The sequence below is a fragment of the Bubalus kerabau genome, chromosome 12, assembly GCF_029407905.1.
Source record: "Bubalus kerabau isolate K-KA32 ecotype Philippines breed swamp buffalo chromosome 12, PCC_UOA_SB_1v2, whole genome shotgun sequence".
Taxonomy (NCBI): Eukaryota; Metazoa; Chordata; class Mammalia; order Artiodactyla; family Bovidae; genus Bubalus; species Bubalus kerabau.
Genome location: NC_073635.1, coordinates 80,820,955 through 80,838,021, shown reverse-complemented (window position 1 = coordinate 80,838,021; position 17,067 = coordinate 80,820,955). Strand labels below are relative to the sequence as shown.

At 41.6% G+C, this 17,067-nt stretch overlaps 1 protein-coding gene across 7 annotated transcripts in view; it reads right to left on the bottom strand.

Moving 5' to 3' along the window:
* PCCA (propionyl-CoA carboxylase subunit alpha) overlaps positions 1-16,878 on the bottom strand; it is a 363,730-nt gene extending 346,852 nt beyond the window's left edge. For all 7 annotated transcript variants that reach the window (XM_055542946.1, XM_055542947.1, XM_055542949.1 and 4 more), the window contains exons 1-4: positions 16,740-16,878; positions 5,407-5,484; positions 1,018-1,065; positions 843-911 (exon numbers count right to left, since the gene is read on the bottom strand). In XM_055542946.1, coding sequence (XP_055398921.1) covers positions 843-911; positions 1,018-1,065; positions 5,407-5,484; positions 16,740-16,844 — 300 coding nt within the window. In that variant the 5' untranslated portion in view covers positions 16,845-16,878. The remainder of the gene's footprint in view (positions 1-842; positions 912-1,017; positions 1,066-5,406; positions 5,485-16,739) is intronic.
* Between the last annotated feature and the right edge of the window lie 189 nt (positions 16,879-17,067).

The window sequence follows — 17,067 nt, the reverse complement described above, 5'->3', positions numbered from 1 at the left end:
CATCTTCCATTTTTTTAATCAAACTTTCAGCTGAACACAGTACAGCATTTAGGAAGGTCAAACAGTCAGAGCATCCCCTTAGTGACACAGAATTACTCTATGGGGAACTATGCTCCCATAAGGCAGCACTGTATAAACATTTCATCAATAACTAGCTCTTTTACCTTTCTCATGCTCTGCCTAAATGTACTTGGCGACCAGAATCCCTCTGCTGCTGCTGCTGCTGCTGCTGTCGTTTCAGTCGTGTCCGACTCTGTGCGACCCCACAGACGGCAGCCCACCAGGCTCCCCAGTCCCTGGGATTCTCCAGGCAAGAACACTGGAGTGGGTTGCCATTTCCTTCTCCAATGCATGAAAGTGAAAAGCGAAAGTGAAGTCACCCAGTCGTGTCCAACTCTTCACGACCCCATGGACGGCAGCCCATCAGGCTCCTCCATCCATGGGATTTTCCAGGCAAGAGTACTGGAGTGGGGTGCCATCACCTTCTCCGAGAATCCCTCTACAAACTATTTATTCTAGTGTAACTCCAGTGTTCTTGCCTGGAGAATTTCAGGGATTGGGGAGTCTGGTGGGCTGCCATCTATGGGGTCGCACAGAGTCGGACATGACGGAAGCAACTTAGCGGCAGCAGCAGCAAGCTTTTAAAGCCTCGAAAATAAAACAGTTAAGACACATATTGAAGACATTATGAGGCTTCCATTGTGCTTAATACAAGATTAAGTAATAGGTATTTTTTAAATTGTGTACCTTTTCAGGCCAACAACAACAAAACCCTCCATCTTTCACTTTTTTCCATTTGATCCAAAATAAGATCCTAACTCAAATAAAGCAAATATACTTACAGAACTAGCATCGACATCACTGTGGATGGCAACCGTCTTGATGCCCATCTTCTTGCAAGTTTTAATAACCTATATTAAAATACATTAATGTTATCTACAATAATAATGTATGCTTAAAGGGATTTAATAGTAAAATTCAGAGTAAAATGAAAAATAAGATTAAAATTCCACTCACCCGACACGCAATTTCTCCTCTATTAGCAATAAGAATTTTATCAAAAGTCTAAAGAGAGGAAAACAAACACATAAGAAACTGTTAACTCTCACGATGAGACCAGAAAACATCAAGCTTTGTCTGCAACACTTACCACTGGGCATAACCCTAACAAGCACTGCTTCCTACATGGTATCAGATACTATGCACGTGTTCACTTACAACCAGGCTACTACTAAACTTGTCTGGCAGGATCTGGCCTTATAATTACCCTGTCAAAAAAGTATCAATTGATGAGGTTCAATAATTCAAAAAGGAACTACATTTCTTGCCAAAAGATAATCTTCAAATGAGATTTCAGAAAACTAAAAAACTTTAGTTAAAACTGCTTGAGAGTTTACTTGATTGTTTTCTAAATTCAGAGAAATTCTAAATGTTATGTTTCTCAAAGTCAAGTCTGATATAATTTATATTCCATCTCTTTGGGATTGGGGCATAGCATTAAGTGCTATTTTCAACAACTCAGAACAGATAACTAGTTATACTTTTACCCAAAGAGTTCCAGACCACACAGGTTATGCTATTTGAGTATAATGTTGAGTTAATGCTATTGAGTATAAATGTTGAGTATAACATTAAGTATAATGTTAAGTTTGAATAATCACATTTTGAAACAGCTAAGGCCACATAATAGAAAAAGATGTTCCATTTTGTGTAGGGTGAGAGACCTAAATTCTAAGCCCAACTCTGCCATTAATGACCTATTTCACTCTAAGTAAATCCATCTCTCAGGACTGCAATCTCTTGATTTCCACATAAATAAACTGATATAGCATTCTAGTGGGAAACTATTTAACAAGGTTCTCTCCTGACTCTAGAACTGAACAAGCTACTCTTTTTAAAGAAATGCACACGAACAATTATAAGTAACTTGGATGCAATACATTTTAGTACACAATGATTGCTGGGTTAGTGAACTGTTACATGTTAAATGGACCCTTTTTTAAAGTTTTAGTCATATTACTAAAAGAGAAGTTAAAGGTATATATGATCTTAAAAGTACTCTTGAATAACTTAAAGTAATATGTTAACCTGAGAGCAAATTACAGAATCTCAGAACTGCAAAAGGCCTTTCAAGTCTTGACTGAACCTTTATACCACACATGGGCTATCACACCCAACTGAGACAAGCCTCCACCTGGGCCCAAAAAACACCCTAATCCCACCTAGGGCTTGGAGCTAAAGTCGTGTGTGTGTGTGTGTGTGCGCGTGTTAAGTCGCTTCAGCCTTGTCCAATTCTTTGCGACCACATGGACTGTGGCCCAGCAGGCCCCTCTGTCCTTGGGATTCTCCAGGCAAGAATACTGGCGTGGAGCTATAAAATCGTGTGTGTGTGTGTGTAAAATCATGTATGTGTGTGTAAAATCATGTGTGTGTGTATGTGTTCAATCGTGTCTCTTTGCGACTCTATGGACAATCACTTTCCAGGCTCCTCTGTTCATCGGATTCTCCAGGCAAGAATACTGGAGTGGCATGCCATTCCTGCTAAACAGTAAGCATATACTAAGAAAACCTGTTCCTACTTCCCTGAACTGTATCTTCAAACACCGATTAAATATTAAGCCGACTACCTCAGATAAAAGCAGCACAAACACTGGAACTTACACGTTAAGCAAGACATTAACAACAAATTATAATAATATTACAGGGAGTACAAATTCCATCCTAATTTCTATGGAAGGAGTAGAATGAAGGTTAGGAGCTAGTCTGAAGCCAGCCTGGCCCAGTTGGAATCCCAACACTACCATGTGTTCCTCTGTGGACAAGCCAGCCTACTGGACACTCATTTCCCGGTTCGTAAAACGGGAGTAAGAGCTACCTGACACGGAGGTTCCAGGAATCTGAATTCACACCATAAAGGCTTTAGTGTAGGGCCTAGCGTGCACTATATACTCAGTATGGGTTAGCTGGAGTGTTGTTCTTCGATCCTTTGGGCGGCAAACCAGATTACAAATGTAGGAGTGTGCTTCTGTCTCATGGGGACAAATCTGTGCCAGCATGGCTGCAGCGCCTGCCACATCCCGACTCCTCTCTGTTCAGGGCTCCTGACGGTTAGTGTTCTGCGCACCTTGACTGGGCCACAAGGTGTCCAGGTGAGACATTTTTTCTGACGGTGTCTGTGATGGTGTTTCCAGATGAGATTAACGTGTGAATCAGTGGACTCGGTAAAGCAGACAGCCCTCCCCAGTGTGGCTAGGCACCATCCAGTCCATGGAGGGCCTAACAGAGTAAAACGTGGAGGAAGAGAGGACTAGTTCTGCCTGCCAGGTTGAGCTGGGACGTTGGTCTTCTCCTACCCTTGGACCTGGGACTTACACCATCAGCTTTCCTGGTTTCCAGACCTTTGGACCTGGACTAGACTTACACACCAGCTTTCCAAGGTGTCCAGCTTGCAAACAGCAGACTGCAAGGGACTGCTCAGCCTCCTGAATTAGCTGTGTTGGTCTCCTAGTTGTGTCTGACTCCCTGCAACCCCAGGGACTGTAGCCTGCCAGGCCCTTCTGTCCATGAGATTCTCCAGGCAAGAATACTGGAGTGAGGAGCCTTTCCCTTCTCTAGGGGATCTTCCTGACCCAGGGATTGAACCCAGGTCTCTTGCACTGGAGGCAGATTCTTTACCATCTGAGCCACCAGGGAAACCCAGGAATTAGGTGAGTCAATCAAAAAAAAAAAAAGAAATTTCTATATGTCTCTCATTGGTTCTGTTTCTCTGGAGAACCCTAACAGAGGACTATTAATGGATTACCAATAGTACACAAGTTCAATAAAGCTAATACCAATTAATCTTCCATACCTAAGATTTTAACTAAATAACAAATGAATATGGTTCAGATCTTAGAAGGTAAAAACATGGGTACATAGTAGGGACACCCAGGTCCTTGCCTCAAAGGCAACAATTACTACTAGTTTCCTGAATATTCTTCCAGATAGGCTATGTGTATAAAAGAATATACGCACTAATAAATTTAAACCAACTTTTTTTTTTGGCCACATGACACAGTTTGTGGGATCTTAGTTCCCTGACCAAGGACTGAACCTTCGCCCTCGGCAGTGAGAAAGCAGAGTCTTAACCACTGGACCACCAGAGAACTCCCTAAACCAACTTTACACCTCCCATCTGCTTCAACCAGTACAGATAAATGTCAAGTGCATTTGATAACTTCAATGTACAATACGGCACAATCACAACAAAGTGTGTTACGCGCTACAATCACAACAAAGTGTGTTAAGTGCTGTGTTAAAGGCAGCAAAAGCAGAGAATGAAGAGTATGTGTTAATAAGGCAGTGACAGTGAAAGCAGATGGTAACACAAAAAACTACAAGTAATTTTTAAGATAGCTCAAGCAAAAAACACAGTATGGGGTACTGTGGCAAATAAAGCTGGGGGAAAAATGCCCGATTAAGAAAGGATTTATAAGTCATTTAAAGACCTGGGACTGGGACCTCCCTGGTAGTCAAGTGGTTAAAATTCCACACTTCCACTGCAGGAGGCACAGGTTCTATTCCTGGTCAGGGAACTAAGATCCCACATGCCTCTCTGCATGGCCAAAAAACAAAAAATAATAAAATAAAATATAGGAAAGTTAATTTCACCTGTTTATTTTTAATGTGGCTATTAGAAAATAAAAAATTATATATGTCCTCCAATTGTCTCCACTTTACATTTCTATTGAGCTACAGTGAATATAGATCCTTTATTCTCCAAATTTCAAGATTCTTTTGAGTAGTTTTGTATACTTTGGCTATTTAGAAGAGCACTTCATTCTCAAATAATCATTCACATTAGCTCTACTTTAATGACATTCGATTTGAATCATCTCTTCTTAACCAAAACTCTTCTTCTGCCTCTTTGATGCCTTCATTGTCACCAAATCATGTTTTACCTCCAATCACCACTTCCAGTTCCTTTATTCCTCCATTACAGGCCTCAGACATTATCATATACCAAGATTTTAACCAGAATTCCCTTGTCCCCAAATTTACAATACCCATAATTGCCTTCACTCAAAAATAGTTAAAATATTAAGTAAATGAAAAAAAAATTAATAGTTTAATCAAAATCTCTCAACTGCCTAGTCTAAGAAAGAAGGTATTAGTGATCCTGCTGAAAACAAAGGAAATACGTTGGGAATTTATTCAATTTGCGGTATAGGTACAAATAAAAAATTAAAGCCTCAGGTTGTGGTCCACAATGAAAAAAGGAACAAACGCTGAACACCTATAAAACCTATGATGTATGGCAATAAAAAATGACACAGCATCAATAAAATGGAACCTGCCCGGTGAACACAATGTGGAGACAACAAAACATTTTAACTTAGCTGTCCAAACTGGTTCTGAAATACTTACTTTTTCATTAGAATCATATCCAGCTGAACAGAGAGTACGAGACACCACTAAGTACCGTCTTGAATAATGTGGAACATGCTACCAAAAGAAAGGGGAAAAAAAACAAATGAAAGTGAAATAAAGGACAGATACTTGAATGAGCTTTAAAAATATTTTTCAGGGTAATTCTTCCAGTATGCTTCTGGCTACAGTGTTTCCTCAATCAATATATGTAGTTCTATGCAATATACCTTAACTATAGAAGGTAAACCCCAACTAGACACATTCCCTTGGCACACATGAAAATCCAAAGACATCAAAACAATCTCCAGAAAAGTGTAAGAGTCAATGGGTCAAATAAAATCTGAAGAAAAGTCTTTCTGATCATGCAGACAGATATAGCAGGATCAGAATGTCACATACCACACAGAACTTTATACAACATGAAACAAGCGTCTTGGCTTTCAAAGAGCTTCAATTTTAACAGGGCCCAGAAAATAACAAAATATTTTTTATTTGCTAATGTCTGACACATGATTTCTTATTTTACTTATTCTGGTATTAATGTGGCTTGGCAGATAAAAATGAAAAGGTTAACACTAATAATCAAGTTCACTTTAATTCATTACCATATATGTATGTGGAAAAAAGTGTATCTTAAGCCTTTAAAACATTAAGAAGAATCACTAATCAAGGTTATAGCAAAGGTTTAAGAAAATAATTTACCCTATAGTCACTGATGAAGGTAAATCAAGAAAAAAGCAGGGTGAGGGTGGTGGCAAAAGCCAACAGGTACTCAGAACGTTCTAACAGCCGAACAACTCAAATAGGAAGCAAATAATTCATAACAACATTTTAAAATGAAAAAAATGAATCCAGTTTTTTTTTAGAAGTATCAAGCGCCAAATTACAAAATGTAATCTTTATGTAGAAGTGAATACACTTTACAAAATAAAACCTAGTAAAACTTACCACACCAAGTAAAAAGGACTGGTGATGAATAATGAGCTGAAAATGGGAAAAAAAACTGACTTCACTACTGTCTCCCTTTCCCAGACCAAAACACTCTTACATTTCTGTAAGCATCCCTGTGAATTCAAACTCCAATGTAGAAAACTGAGTCTCAAGAATTTTAATTTTTCAGAAATGTCAAGTCTCGGCTGCAATGGTAAGAAAATTTAAACACAGATCTGGTAAAAGCATTATTAATTTTTTTTATTTTGAGATAATATAAATAGTGGCACTTCCACATTAATACTAAACATCTGTGCAAAGAGAGGATTTGGCGTTTAAAAAAAAATGTACAAAGCGGGGTACACCACTTTTTTGTGATAAAAAAAAATTCAGTCTTCCACTGCCCTCAGCAGAATAGCTATAATCTGGCAACTTTACTCTCACATCAGATTTAACAGGATAAAGGTAACACCTCCTCACTTAAAAACCATATATTGTGTTTATAGCTTAGCCAACGCAGAGGGCAAACTCAGAATAAAGAAAAGGTCTTCCCTAGTGGCTCAGTGGTAAAGAATGCGCCTGTCAATGCAGGAGGCCGGTATGCAGGAGGCGGGTTCGATCCCTGGGTTGGAAAGAACACCTGGAGAAGGAAATGGCAAATCACTCTAGTATTCTTGCCTGGGAAATCCCATGGACACAGGAGCCTGGCGGGCTACAGTCCATGAGGTCACAAAAGAGTAGGACACGACTTAGCAACTAAACAACAACAACAAAGAAAAAAAGAAAAGCAAAAGCTACCTGGGATTTCTCACATTTAGTCTGCAGCAAGGCAGCACTCGGATATTTACACAAGAAAGTAAACAGCATACCAGCTTCCTAACAATTTTATAAAATGAAAACAGTTTACAGTTTTACCAATTTTCCCTAATATCATAAGGCACATAACAGGCAGTTGTAGGAATATGTCAAAATATCCTTTCACAAAAATATATACAAGAAAGGATTTTACAAAAATCATACATGTGTCTTTAATTACTAACAAATAAAGGGCATAACTGATTCCTGATGGCAAAAGCCAAATGTGAGTCTTTCAGAGACAAAACACAATCTGGGGTAGACATTTTAGGTATTCTAATTAGCTTTGGGGAGAGTAAACAGTGATGTTTATGTCTGGGGAAGAGAACACTTCCCAGCATACTGCCTAGAACAGAACTCTGGGAGAAGAGATCAAAGAGCCTGAGTTCTAATCCTAGCTCAGTCTGACACTACTTCCAGGACTAGAGCAAACCACTTTAACTCCCCAGGTGTTTTTCTTATGTGCTCACGTGCTACGTCACTTCAGTCGTGTACTACTCTGTACGACCCCATGGACTGTCGCCCACCAGACTCCTCAGTCCATGAAATTCTCCAGGCAAGAATACTAGAGCGGGTAACCATTCCCTCCTCCAGGGAATCTTCCCGACCCAGAGATCGAACTCGGGTCTCCTGCACTGCAGCCAGATTCTTTACCATCTGAGTCACCAGGGAAGCCCAGTTTCCTCTTAAGTCCCTACTAACCTACACCACTGTCATTCAAAACACAAAAGCTTATTACAGAGATTCTAACATGTGTGAACATCTGACAATTATGAAGAATATGCAGTTAACCCAAACTGAACGTGTGGTCCAAGAAGATGGTAACACGGATCTCACTGCCAGACTGCTCCGAGAGCAACAAACGCTGAGCTGTTTGGTAGAAATGGAGCTAATTTCACAGATTCGAATAAACATGACTGAAGCATTAAGTTTCTAGAATACCTTTGGGAATAAAAGCCTCAGGATTCTATCTCATCAGATGGCTTCATGAAAAAATGGACTAAACTGAACTTGGTCCTCAAGGGACAGTTTCTAACCCAGAAGAATCAAACATCTCCAAGTGGCCAAGCTCTGGGAGAGGTCTGGGTCAGCTGACTCAATGTAATCTACATTTACTCAGGAAACTGCCAATAACATAAAACTCAAATTTTAAAATGTCTACACCACACAGTTCTTGAAACTAAATCTAAACTCTATTACAAACTCTATTAACTCTAAAACTAAACTCTAATACAAATCATTGCTGTTGTTTAGTCGTTAAGTCGTGTCCATCTCTTTGCAACTCCACGGACTGTAGCCCGCCAGGCTTCCCTGTACTTCACTAACTCCCAGAGTTTGCTCAAACTCATGTCCACGATTACAAATTACACCTGGCCAAAATGTAGGAGACAAGCTATAGCAGTATCGATCGATCAAATTGGGTTTGTTTGTTTTTTCATCTTTTTATTGCTATTTTTAAATACTTGGTTCTGACAATCTAACAGACTATATTTTACCACCATTATCAAAAAAAAAAAAAAAGAAAAAGAAAGCATACAGCTTGTATACAAATGAATTTGTGATAACTGGACCCCAAAATGGAAAAACACAGGTGCCCCTAATTAGCCAAGTACCTGGAAGAAGAAATGATGCAACCAGTCAGAACCTTAGCAGCAGAACACAACTACAGAGGAAAAACAGGAGTTTGAGCCATTCCCACAGCAAGCCCAAAGTGGTTTGCAGTCAGCCATATACTGCTCTCTTGCGCTCCTGTTTACCCCTGGCAGAGCTTCAACAAAGTTCAAAGCCATAATGTACACCAGTCAAAAATCAGATAATTTTGTAGAGCCACAACATAATTTTTTCAAAAAATACAAGGAATGAGTTGGTAGAAATCTGCTAATTTGGACCTCTACATAGAATTTTTTAATGTTTCTTATTTTTGTTAGGCATATAAAAAAACAGGCTACAAGCCCAGTCCAGAACTCTTTAAAGGTAATACAATTATGTAAAGTTTAAAAATAAAATAAAATTTTTAAAAAATAAATAAATAAAAACAAAAACAAACAAAATAAATAAATAAATAAATAAAAAATAAAGGTAGAATAAGAGTTCAAAGGAAAAATGTTAACCAAGTCCATCTATAAAGACCGTTTAGCCTATCACAGCTGAAAGGAGAAAGGTCAGTGTGTGCAAAATGACTTCCAGAGAACACACTGCTCTGCTTCTCTTCTGCAAGAATGAAGATTTTCTATAGTTTCCACACTTAGATGAGAAGCACCAGCTAACAAGGCAGCACGTGGAGGTAGCACGACCTTCTGAGTTCACCACAGAGGTGAAGACCCGGGTCAGCGCTTACTCCACTGCTTCACAGGTACACAACACTGAGCAAATAATTCCTCTGGACCCCAGTTTTCATCTATAAAATGTATAACACGACACCTCCCTTGCTTTCCTACAGATCTGTCTTTAAAAAACAAACAAAAAAAGCCCAAAACACACAAGCCTTTATAAACGTAAAGCACCAATGAAATGTGAGGTATTACCCAACAACTAAATCCCATTATGCAGCTGTAAGTTTCTTTCTTAAAATTATCCCAGACCATTTGGGAGTTACCATTAGAGTAATAATGGAGAAATTAAGAGCTCTGATCTAGACTCAGATTCAGGCCCTGGTTGGGAAATTGGCTCAGCCATTTCTTCAAGAGTTTTTCTCATATATAAACTGGGCATAAAACCACTTATCTAGGACTTAACGCTGACGTGAGGATTAAATAAGAACGTGTAAAATGCCTGCACAATTTTGCGTATGTTATAGTAAGAATGAATTAACTATTAACCAAAAAAAGGGTACAGCTTTTACACAAACTGTTCAGAGGCCTTCCAACCATTGCCAACAGCGAAATACCCTTTTCTAACCTAAGCCAGCACCTACTTTCACATTTTTCTGCTTGTGGCCTCAGGTGGCAGCCCAAACTCACAAATCCACTAAATTCAAGCTTAAAGCACAATTTAAAAACTAAACCCTACCAAATCCAGAACTCTTAACATAACCACAGGGGCATTCAAGTGAATAATACTAGAACAACTCTACTGACAGGCTAACTCTTTAGAACTCTTAACATAACCACAGGGGCATTCAAGTGAATAATACTAGAACAACTCTATGACAGGCTAACTCTTTAGCACAATGCATTCTACTTCAAAGAAGAAGCCATCCTCAAAACTATGGGCCGAAGGAGCAGTAAGATGAGCTTACCAAGGACAACAAAACACTTGTTAGTGATTCATCTTCAAAATTTCCAGGAAAAGCTCTCCTCCCACATTTCATGGCACAGAGCTGGTAAACATGAGCCAACTGAACCTTTCAACATTTTAAGAGACCCAGAATGACACGGGAACACGCCATCTTTAAAACGCTGCCAGAAGTCAGGCCTTACCACTTAAAAACAGCTTTTCTTTCACTTACAATGACTATGTAGCCTTCAGGACTTCACTAGCTATCCCAATCTTCAGCTGTCTGCCAAGACTTTCACTTGGCAAGCTAGGTTGAATACCTAATATTTGAGAGAGATGATAAAATCTCAAGATTTACATCAACTATTTCTCAATATTAGGGCTTCCCTGATAGCTCAGTTGGTAAAGAATCGGCCTGCAATGCAGGAAACCCCAGTTCGATTCCTAGGTCGGGAAGATCTGCTGGAGTAGGGATAGGCTACCCACTCCAGTATTCTTGGGCTTCCCTTGTGGCTCAGCTGGTAAAGAATCTGCCTGCAATGCAGGAGACCTGGGTTCGATCCCTGGGTTGGGAAGATCCCGTGGAGAAGGGAACGGCTGCCCACTCCAGTATTCTGGCCGGGAGAATTCCATGGACTGTATAGTCTATGGGGTCGCAAAGAGTTGGACACAACTGAGCGACTTTCACTTTCACTTCTCAATAAAACTGAGGGAGGGGGGAAAAAAAAAAAGTCAAGATTCTCCAGTTCTGCCTCCACGGTAAGCTAGAACTGTGTGCATCAACTCTAAGCCTCTTCATTCCAACACAGCCCCCCAGCCAGGCCATTCCTCCCACCCCACCTATAGCAGATGCTGTGGGTGTACATCCAGCATCCCTTTTCCAGGCGGGGAAGGCCCCCACTGGTGTGCTGACTACCCACGGTTCCCACCTGCTCCCTGCTTTGCCCCATCTGCCTCAACCAGACAGGAGTTCTCTCTCAAGCCTGGAGCTACATCCCTCCCAGGCCACAGCCACTGATTTGACTATCATGAAGTTCAAAAAGCTGCCCCCACTTCAACCTCAAGGTGGGCTCAACTTAGTACTGCAATCTGTGCTTTAGAGCTGGCTGTCCAATATGGTAGCCGATAGCCACGGGCAGCTTCTGAGGCACTTGAAATCTGCCAAATTCCTATGTGTGCCAAGTGTAAAATACACCCCAGGTTTGAAGACTTCATACGAAAAACAAAACAGAAACCTTGTTAAAGTTTTAGATTTACATACTAAAATATTTTTAATACATCGGGTTAAATCATTGGTGGTGTTTAGTCGCTAAGTCATGTCTCTTTGGCTACACCCATGGACTGTAGCCCACCAGGCTCGTCTGTCCCTGGGATTCTCCAGGCAAGAATACTGGAGTGGGTTGCCATTCCCTTCTCCTGGGGATCTTCTGGATGCAGGGATTGAACCCGATTCTCCTGTACTGGCGGGCAGATTCTTTACCACTGAGCCACACTGGGTAAATATAAAATAGTAATTTCACTGCTTTAAATTTTTTTTAATGTGAGTGCTGCTGCTGCTAAGTCGCTTCAGTCGTGTCCAACTCTGTGCAACCCCATAGACAGCAGCCCACCAGGCCCCGCCGTCCCTGGGATTCTCCAGGCAAGAACACTGGAGTGGGTTGCCATTTCCTTCTCCAATGCATGAAAGTGAAAAGTGAAAGTGAAGTCGCTCAGTTGTGTCCAACTCCTAGTGGCCCCATGGACTGCAGCCTACCAGGCTCCTCGGTCCATGGGATTTTCCAGGCAAGAGAACTGGAGTGGGTTGCCATTACCTTCTCCAATGTGAGTGCTAGAAAATGTTAAATTATACTTACAGCTCACGTTATACTTTTTATTGCACTAGAGCAGTGCTTCTCAAACTTGACTATACATCATTTTCACCTAGAGGAGCTTATTAAAACAGACTGCTGGCTCTAACCTCAGAGTTTCAAACTTGGCAGGTCTAGGGTGAAGCTAGAAAATGTGCATTCCTAACAAGTACCCAGGTAATGCTGCTGCTGCTGGCTAGAGTCCCCTGCTTTGAGAACCACTGCTCCAGGGCTCCCCTGTGGGATGAGACTGAATCTAGTTTCCACCTAGATCCCCTTCCTTGCTTTGATTTTTTTTTAACCCCTGCTCTAGCCTGCCTTCTTTACGCTTCTCAACTACCACCTGCACGAAATCCCTCTTCAGGCTCTGCTTCGGGGAAACCTTATCATCCCACTGGTACAGAACGTTTTTTTTTAACACGGTGTAACTTTCACAAAGTGCTATATTAATAGCAATCAACGAGACGTGAGTTATCACTGCATCTTTGGTAAAAGAGTAACAAAGAAGTTTCTTTATTTTCTTTTTTTATTTTTACTGGATTGCTAGTTGCCTTTACATAATGAATTCTACACATTCAGTGCTAGGACAAGGTTTGTTTATCCTGATTAATGAATGTTTCTTACTACAGGAAAGCCTAAACGCTTCCCTCTTTTCCATAACTGTTATGAAGCTCAAACTAGTTTTGTCCCCCGAGATGTATTAATTTGCCCTTTCTCATTTTTTCTCTTCACCCCAGAAAGACACCCCTCAGTTGTCAGCAGTCACTCCCATCTCCCCCGTCACCCCTCCCCAGCCCTTAGCAACCACTGACCTACCTCTGCCTCTATGGCTCTGCCCACCCTGACGTTTCATACTTATGGGATCATACACTCTGTGGCCCTTTGTGTCTATCTTTCAAAGGTCCTTGATTCTTCTCTTTCCTTTTATCTCCCTTTGGTTACAGCAAGTACTATTGGTTCTAGTTCCAAAACAGATCCCAAGTCCTACCAGTTTTCACCAACTCCAGTGCTACCAGCAAATCAACATGACTCTTGGAACCCTCTGAGTCCAGATATCTAAAAGGAAACACTACCGCTCCCCACCCCCATTAAAAAAAAAAAAAAACACCTTTTTCCTTCCCAAATTTCCTTTTTCATCCCTGTTCTCCCATTTACCCACTTTCTTAAAAACTGGAATCACTTAACTTCTGTTTCTTCCCTCTATCAACATGTCACCATCTCTTCCCCTTATTTAGAAAAGGGTTTTACCAATCACTTCTCTGTTCTGAACCTCTTAAGAATAAAATCCCCAAAAAAGCAGATGTATAATAAATACACAAATGTCCATAAACATTTTAATTCACCAAAAACTGTTTTCTGTAATAATGTTAGAAGGTTTTTTTCCCAAATGATTGTCAGAAATCTATCAGCAGGTGGAAAGATTTACCTCCAGGCAATGCTAAAGCATTCAGATTTGCTTAAACATTCTCTTCCATGACTAGAAAAGAAAATCACGGGCTTTAAGGAACGTAAAGCTTGAGCATTTGAACTTCATGAATGCATCATATAATGAGACCATGACCCAAACGAGAGACAAACTGGAAAGGCAAGGCTTTGGGAGCATACTATCCAAGGTTCAACATCTATCTCAGCCAATCGTTTCCTTAAGCAAGTTACTTAACTGCTCTGAGCTTTTGTTTCCTCTTCTGTAAATTGGAATTTTTTTTTTACCTACTTGTTACAAGGCTAAGAGGAAATGTCTGAAAATCATATAAGGCATAAAAAGTTCAATAAACTGCAGCAATTACCACAAGTCCAACATCCTGGAGCCCCTGAAAAATGCAGACAGAAGGGAAAAAAAACTAGTTATTTAAATAGAATGTTTTTAAAAAGCCAAAACAAAATAAGACTAAAAGGTAAACTCTATGGACAGAGGAACCTGAAGGACAGTCCAAAGAGTGAGACACAACTGAGTGAGTGCATGGGCGCGTGCATGCACATGCACACACATGCACACACACACACACCCCCTACACACACACACACACACACGCACACACACCCCCTACACACACACACACCCTACACACACACACCCTACACACACACACACCCTACACACACACCCTACACACACACACCCCCTACACACACCCCCTACACACACACACACACCCCCTACACACACACACACCCCCCCCTACAAACAAACTATTAACTGGTTAAAAGAATGGTTAGAACTCTCTAGACTAGAGTTAGTCTGCTTTCCACCCAACCAAACGATTTACAGGGGTGGAGGGAGAAAGGGGAGGAATAAAATCTTCAAAAGGTTTGGCTTCAAACACAGACTCAGTAATAATGTATGTTTCAAGTTCATAGAAAAGAAGCCTGGAGAGAAGCTAAGCAGCTCAAGTTCCCTGCTTCTCCCACCTCCAGGAGAAATCCTTTACTGGCACAGAAATAACTCTTCCTTCAGTATCGCCACACATTCAGCACTACTTTGTCAAACTCTGTGCTAAGAAAACAGTAATAGACAGGATGCAGGCTCTGCCAACACGTTTAAAGGAAGAAACTCGTAAAGAAAAATCAAAGCTTATATGTCATACAATAAGTGTACAGCAGTAAATAGCCCAACAAATTCCTTCTCTCTTAGCCTCTCCGCTCTAACATATATCAGTGTAACAATCCCTCCCAACTTGAACATAAATGGCTTCCCATAAGCTCGATAGCAGGGCCTACAGTAAGGCCCAGCATAGCCTGACTCCTACCTACCTCCTGGGCACCATCTAATCTCCATACCAAAGCCCCAGCAGACTTTTTCAGGTCTTCTATCTCAGCGTTCCCTCTGGCCCAGGCCTTTGCATGTACTGCCGTCACACATAACACTTCTTCCTTCTCTTTCTGCCTAGGAAAAAAGTCACTATGTCCTTCAAAACTGTGCCACTTTTCACTTCCAAAGGAAAACAATCCCTTAACCTTAAGCACAGTTTGAGCAAGTCACATAAAAAATTTCTTCATTTATAAATGGCTGTTGTAAGGACTGAATAAGTTCATTCAAGCAGAATACCACAGCAGTTTCTAGGACAAAGCTACAAATCTCAAACTCTAGACTCGATCAAATCCCTCCATTTTATTTTCTTAGATACAGCACCAAAGCCTCTCCCCTAATGGCATTTTACACTTGTCTCCTTAACTGACTAAAATTTCTAAAAGAGAAATTATATTCATTCTATAGAGACAGAACACAGGATGTAGTCCAGAAAGATTTGTTAGGAAACAAAAAAAATACCCGTAAGCAAGAAGCTGAGAAGTGACTTGTGTAATATGCAAAACTTCATCAGTGTGATTCCAAAGTCCATGCCTTTCCATATCATGTTGCCTCCTACATAAATTATATTTAAGAGCTTCGCAACTGCAAATGAGGAGTCCAAAAGACATTAAACAATGAGAAAACAATTAAGATTAATAAACAATTGTGCACCAGCACAAAGAACTCCAGGGATTTTGAGTGTCAGCATTCTAAAGCTGACCCTAAGCTAAAGCCTGTGCAGACTGATTTTCACTTCCACGATCAGTTCCAGCTGCATCATTTCTCACCTGGGCCTGAGTTCTCTTCTTTCTGGTAGAGTAGGATGGGCTAGATCATCTCTATACTGTCTTCCAATTCTAAGGTCCATGACAATAAATCAAGTTATGTGCCTATTTTGTTTTTAAAGGAAGAAAACAGGCAGTGTCCAGAGAAATACTTTAAATAATTTGTTCCAGTGACTTGAACTCTATTAATAAAGTCAGTTAGGTAGCATTTGTTTAGAAGTTACAAGAGACTCCATTCTGAAGACAGAAAGTGTTAAGAGTCACAAACACTCCAAGGTGTTAAGTCAGGCTGCCACCATGAAACATGAAATACAGCGCAGATGCTGAAAACACCACAAACATCCGCCTAAGCACTACAAAGAAAAAAAAAACTCACAAGATGTGTATACAGTATAATGTGATGTAATGCAATTAAAATATGTTCTCCATTCAAGTAAAGGTAGTAGCCTATCCCAACATGGTACTTTAAAAGGTGAGATAAACGCAAAACCCTAACTCTTAACTGAGCAGCAGTTTAGGGTCTCTTCAAAGGAGGAACAAGGCTGGAGAAAATGGTAACTATAAGGACCCTTACAAATGCACCTGAAAAGCTCAGAAGAAGCCAAAATCGCACGGCCCAAGAACGGAAGGGCGCGAAGGGCTGGGAAATTACAGCCAGGTGGCTGTCAGCGACTCCCGAAAAAGCAGAAAACTCAACGCCGGCGGGCTCTTTGGGCAGCGCTGTCCTCCGTGATCTCCGGAGACACAGCTGGGACCAGGGATGCCGGCTCTGACCCGCGCCTGGGCGAGCTCCGCGGCGAGGAGGAATTCGGGGGGGGGGGGGGGGGTGCAGCACCGGCCAACGCCATGGGGTGTGGGGCAGGCAGCCCAGCGAAGCCCAGGCCCACGAGGAGTCCCGTCGCTCCTCACCTTCACGGTCCACAGCGCCACGCTCCGCATCAAAGGCTGCGGCCACCGCCGTCCTCGCCGTCCCGCGGTGGCCAGCGCCGCCGCCCCAGTCCAGAAACCCGCCATGGCCGCCCCTGCAGACCAAAGCTCGTCTGACCTTTCACCCCGGCGAAGGGGGCGGAGAAGGGGAGTGCCGCGGCTGCGGCCAATCACGAGCGGGGGATCCAAGGCCCCGGCCCCGAGGCGGGCAGGGGCGGGGCCCCGAGACACTAGCCCATCTGCAGCAGGAGGCACCCGGGCGGCTGGAACCGCAGGCAAGAGGACGGGGCCGCTGGCCGGCACCCAGCCA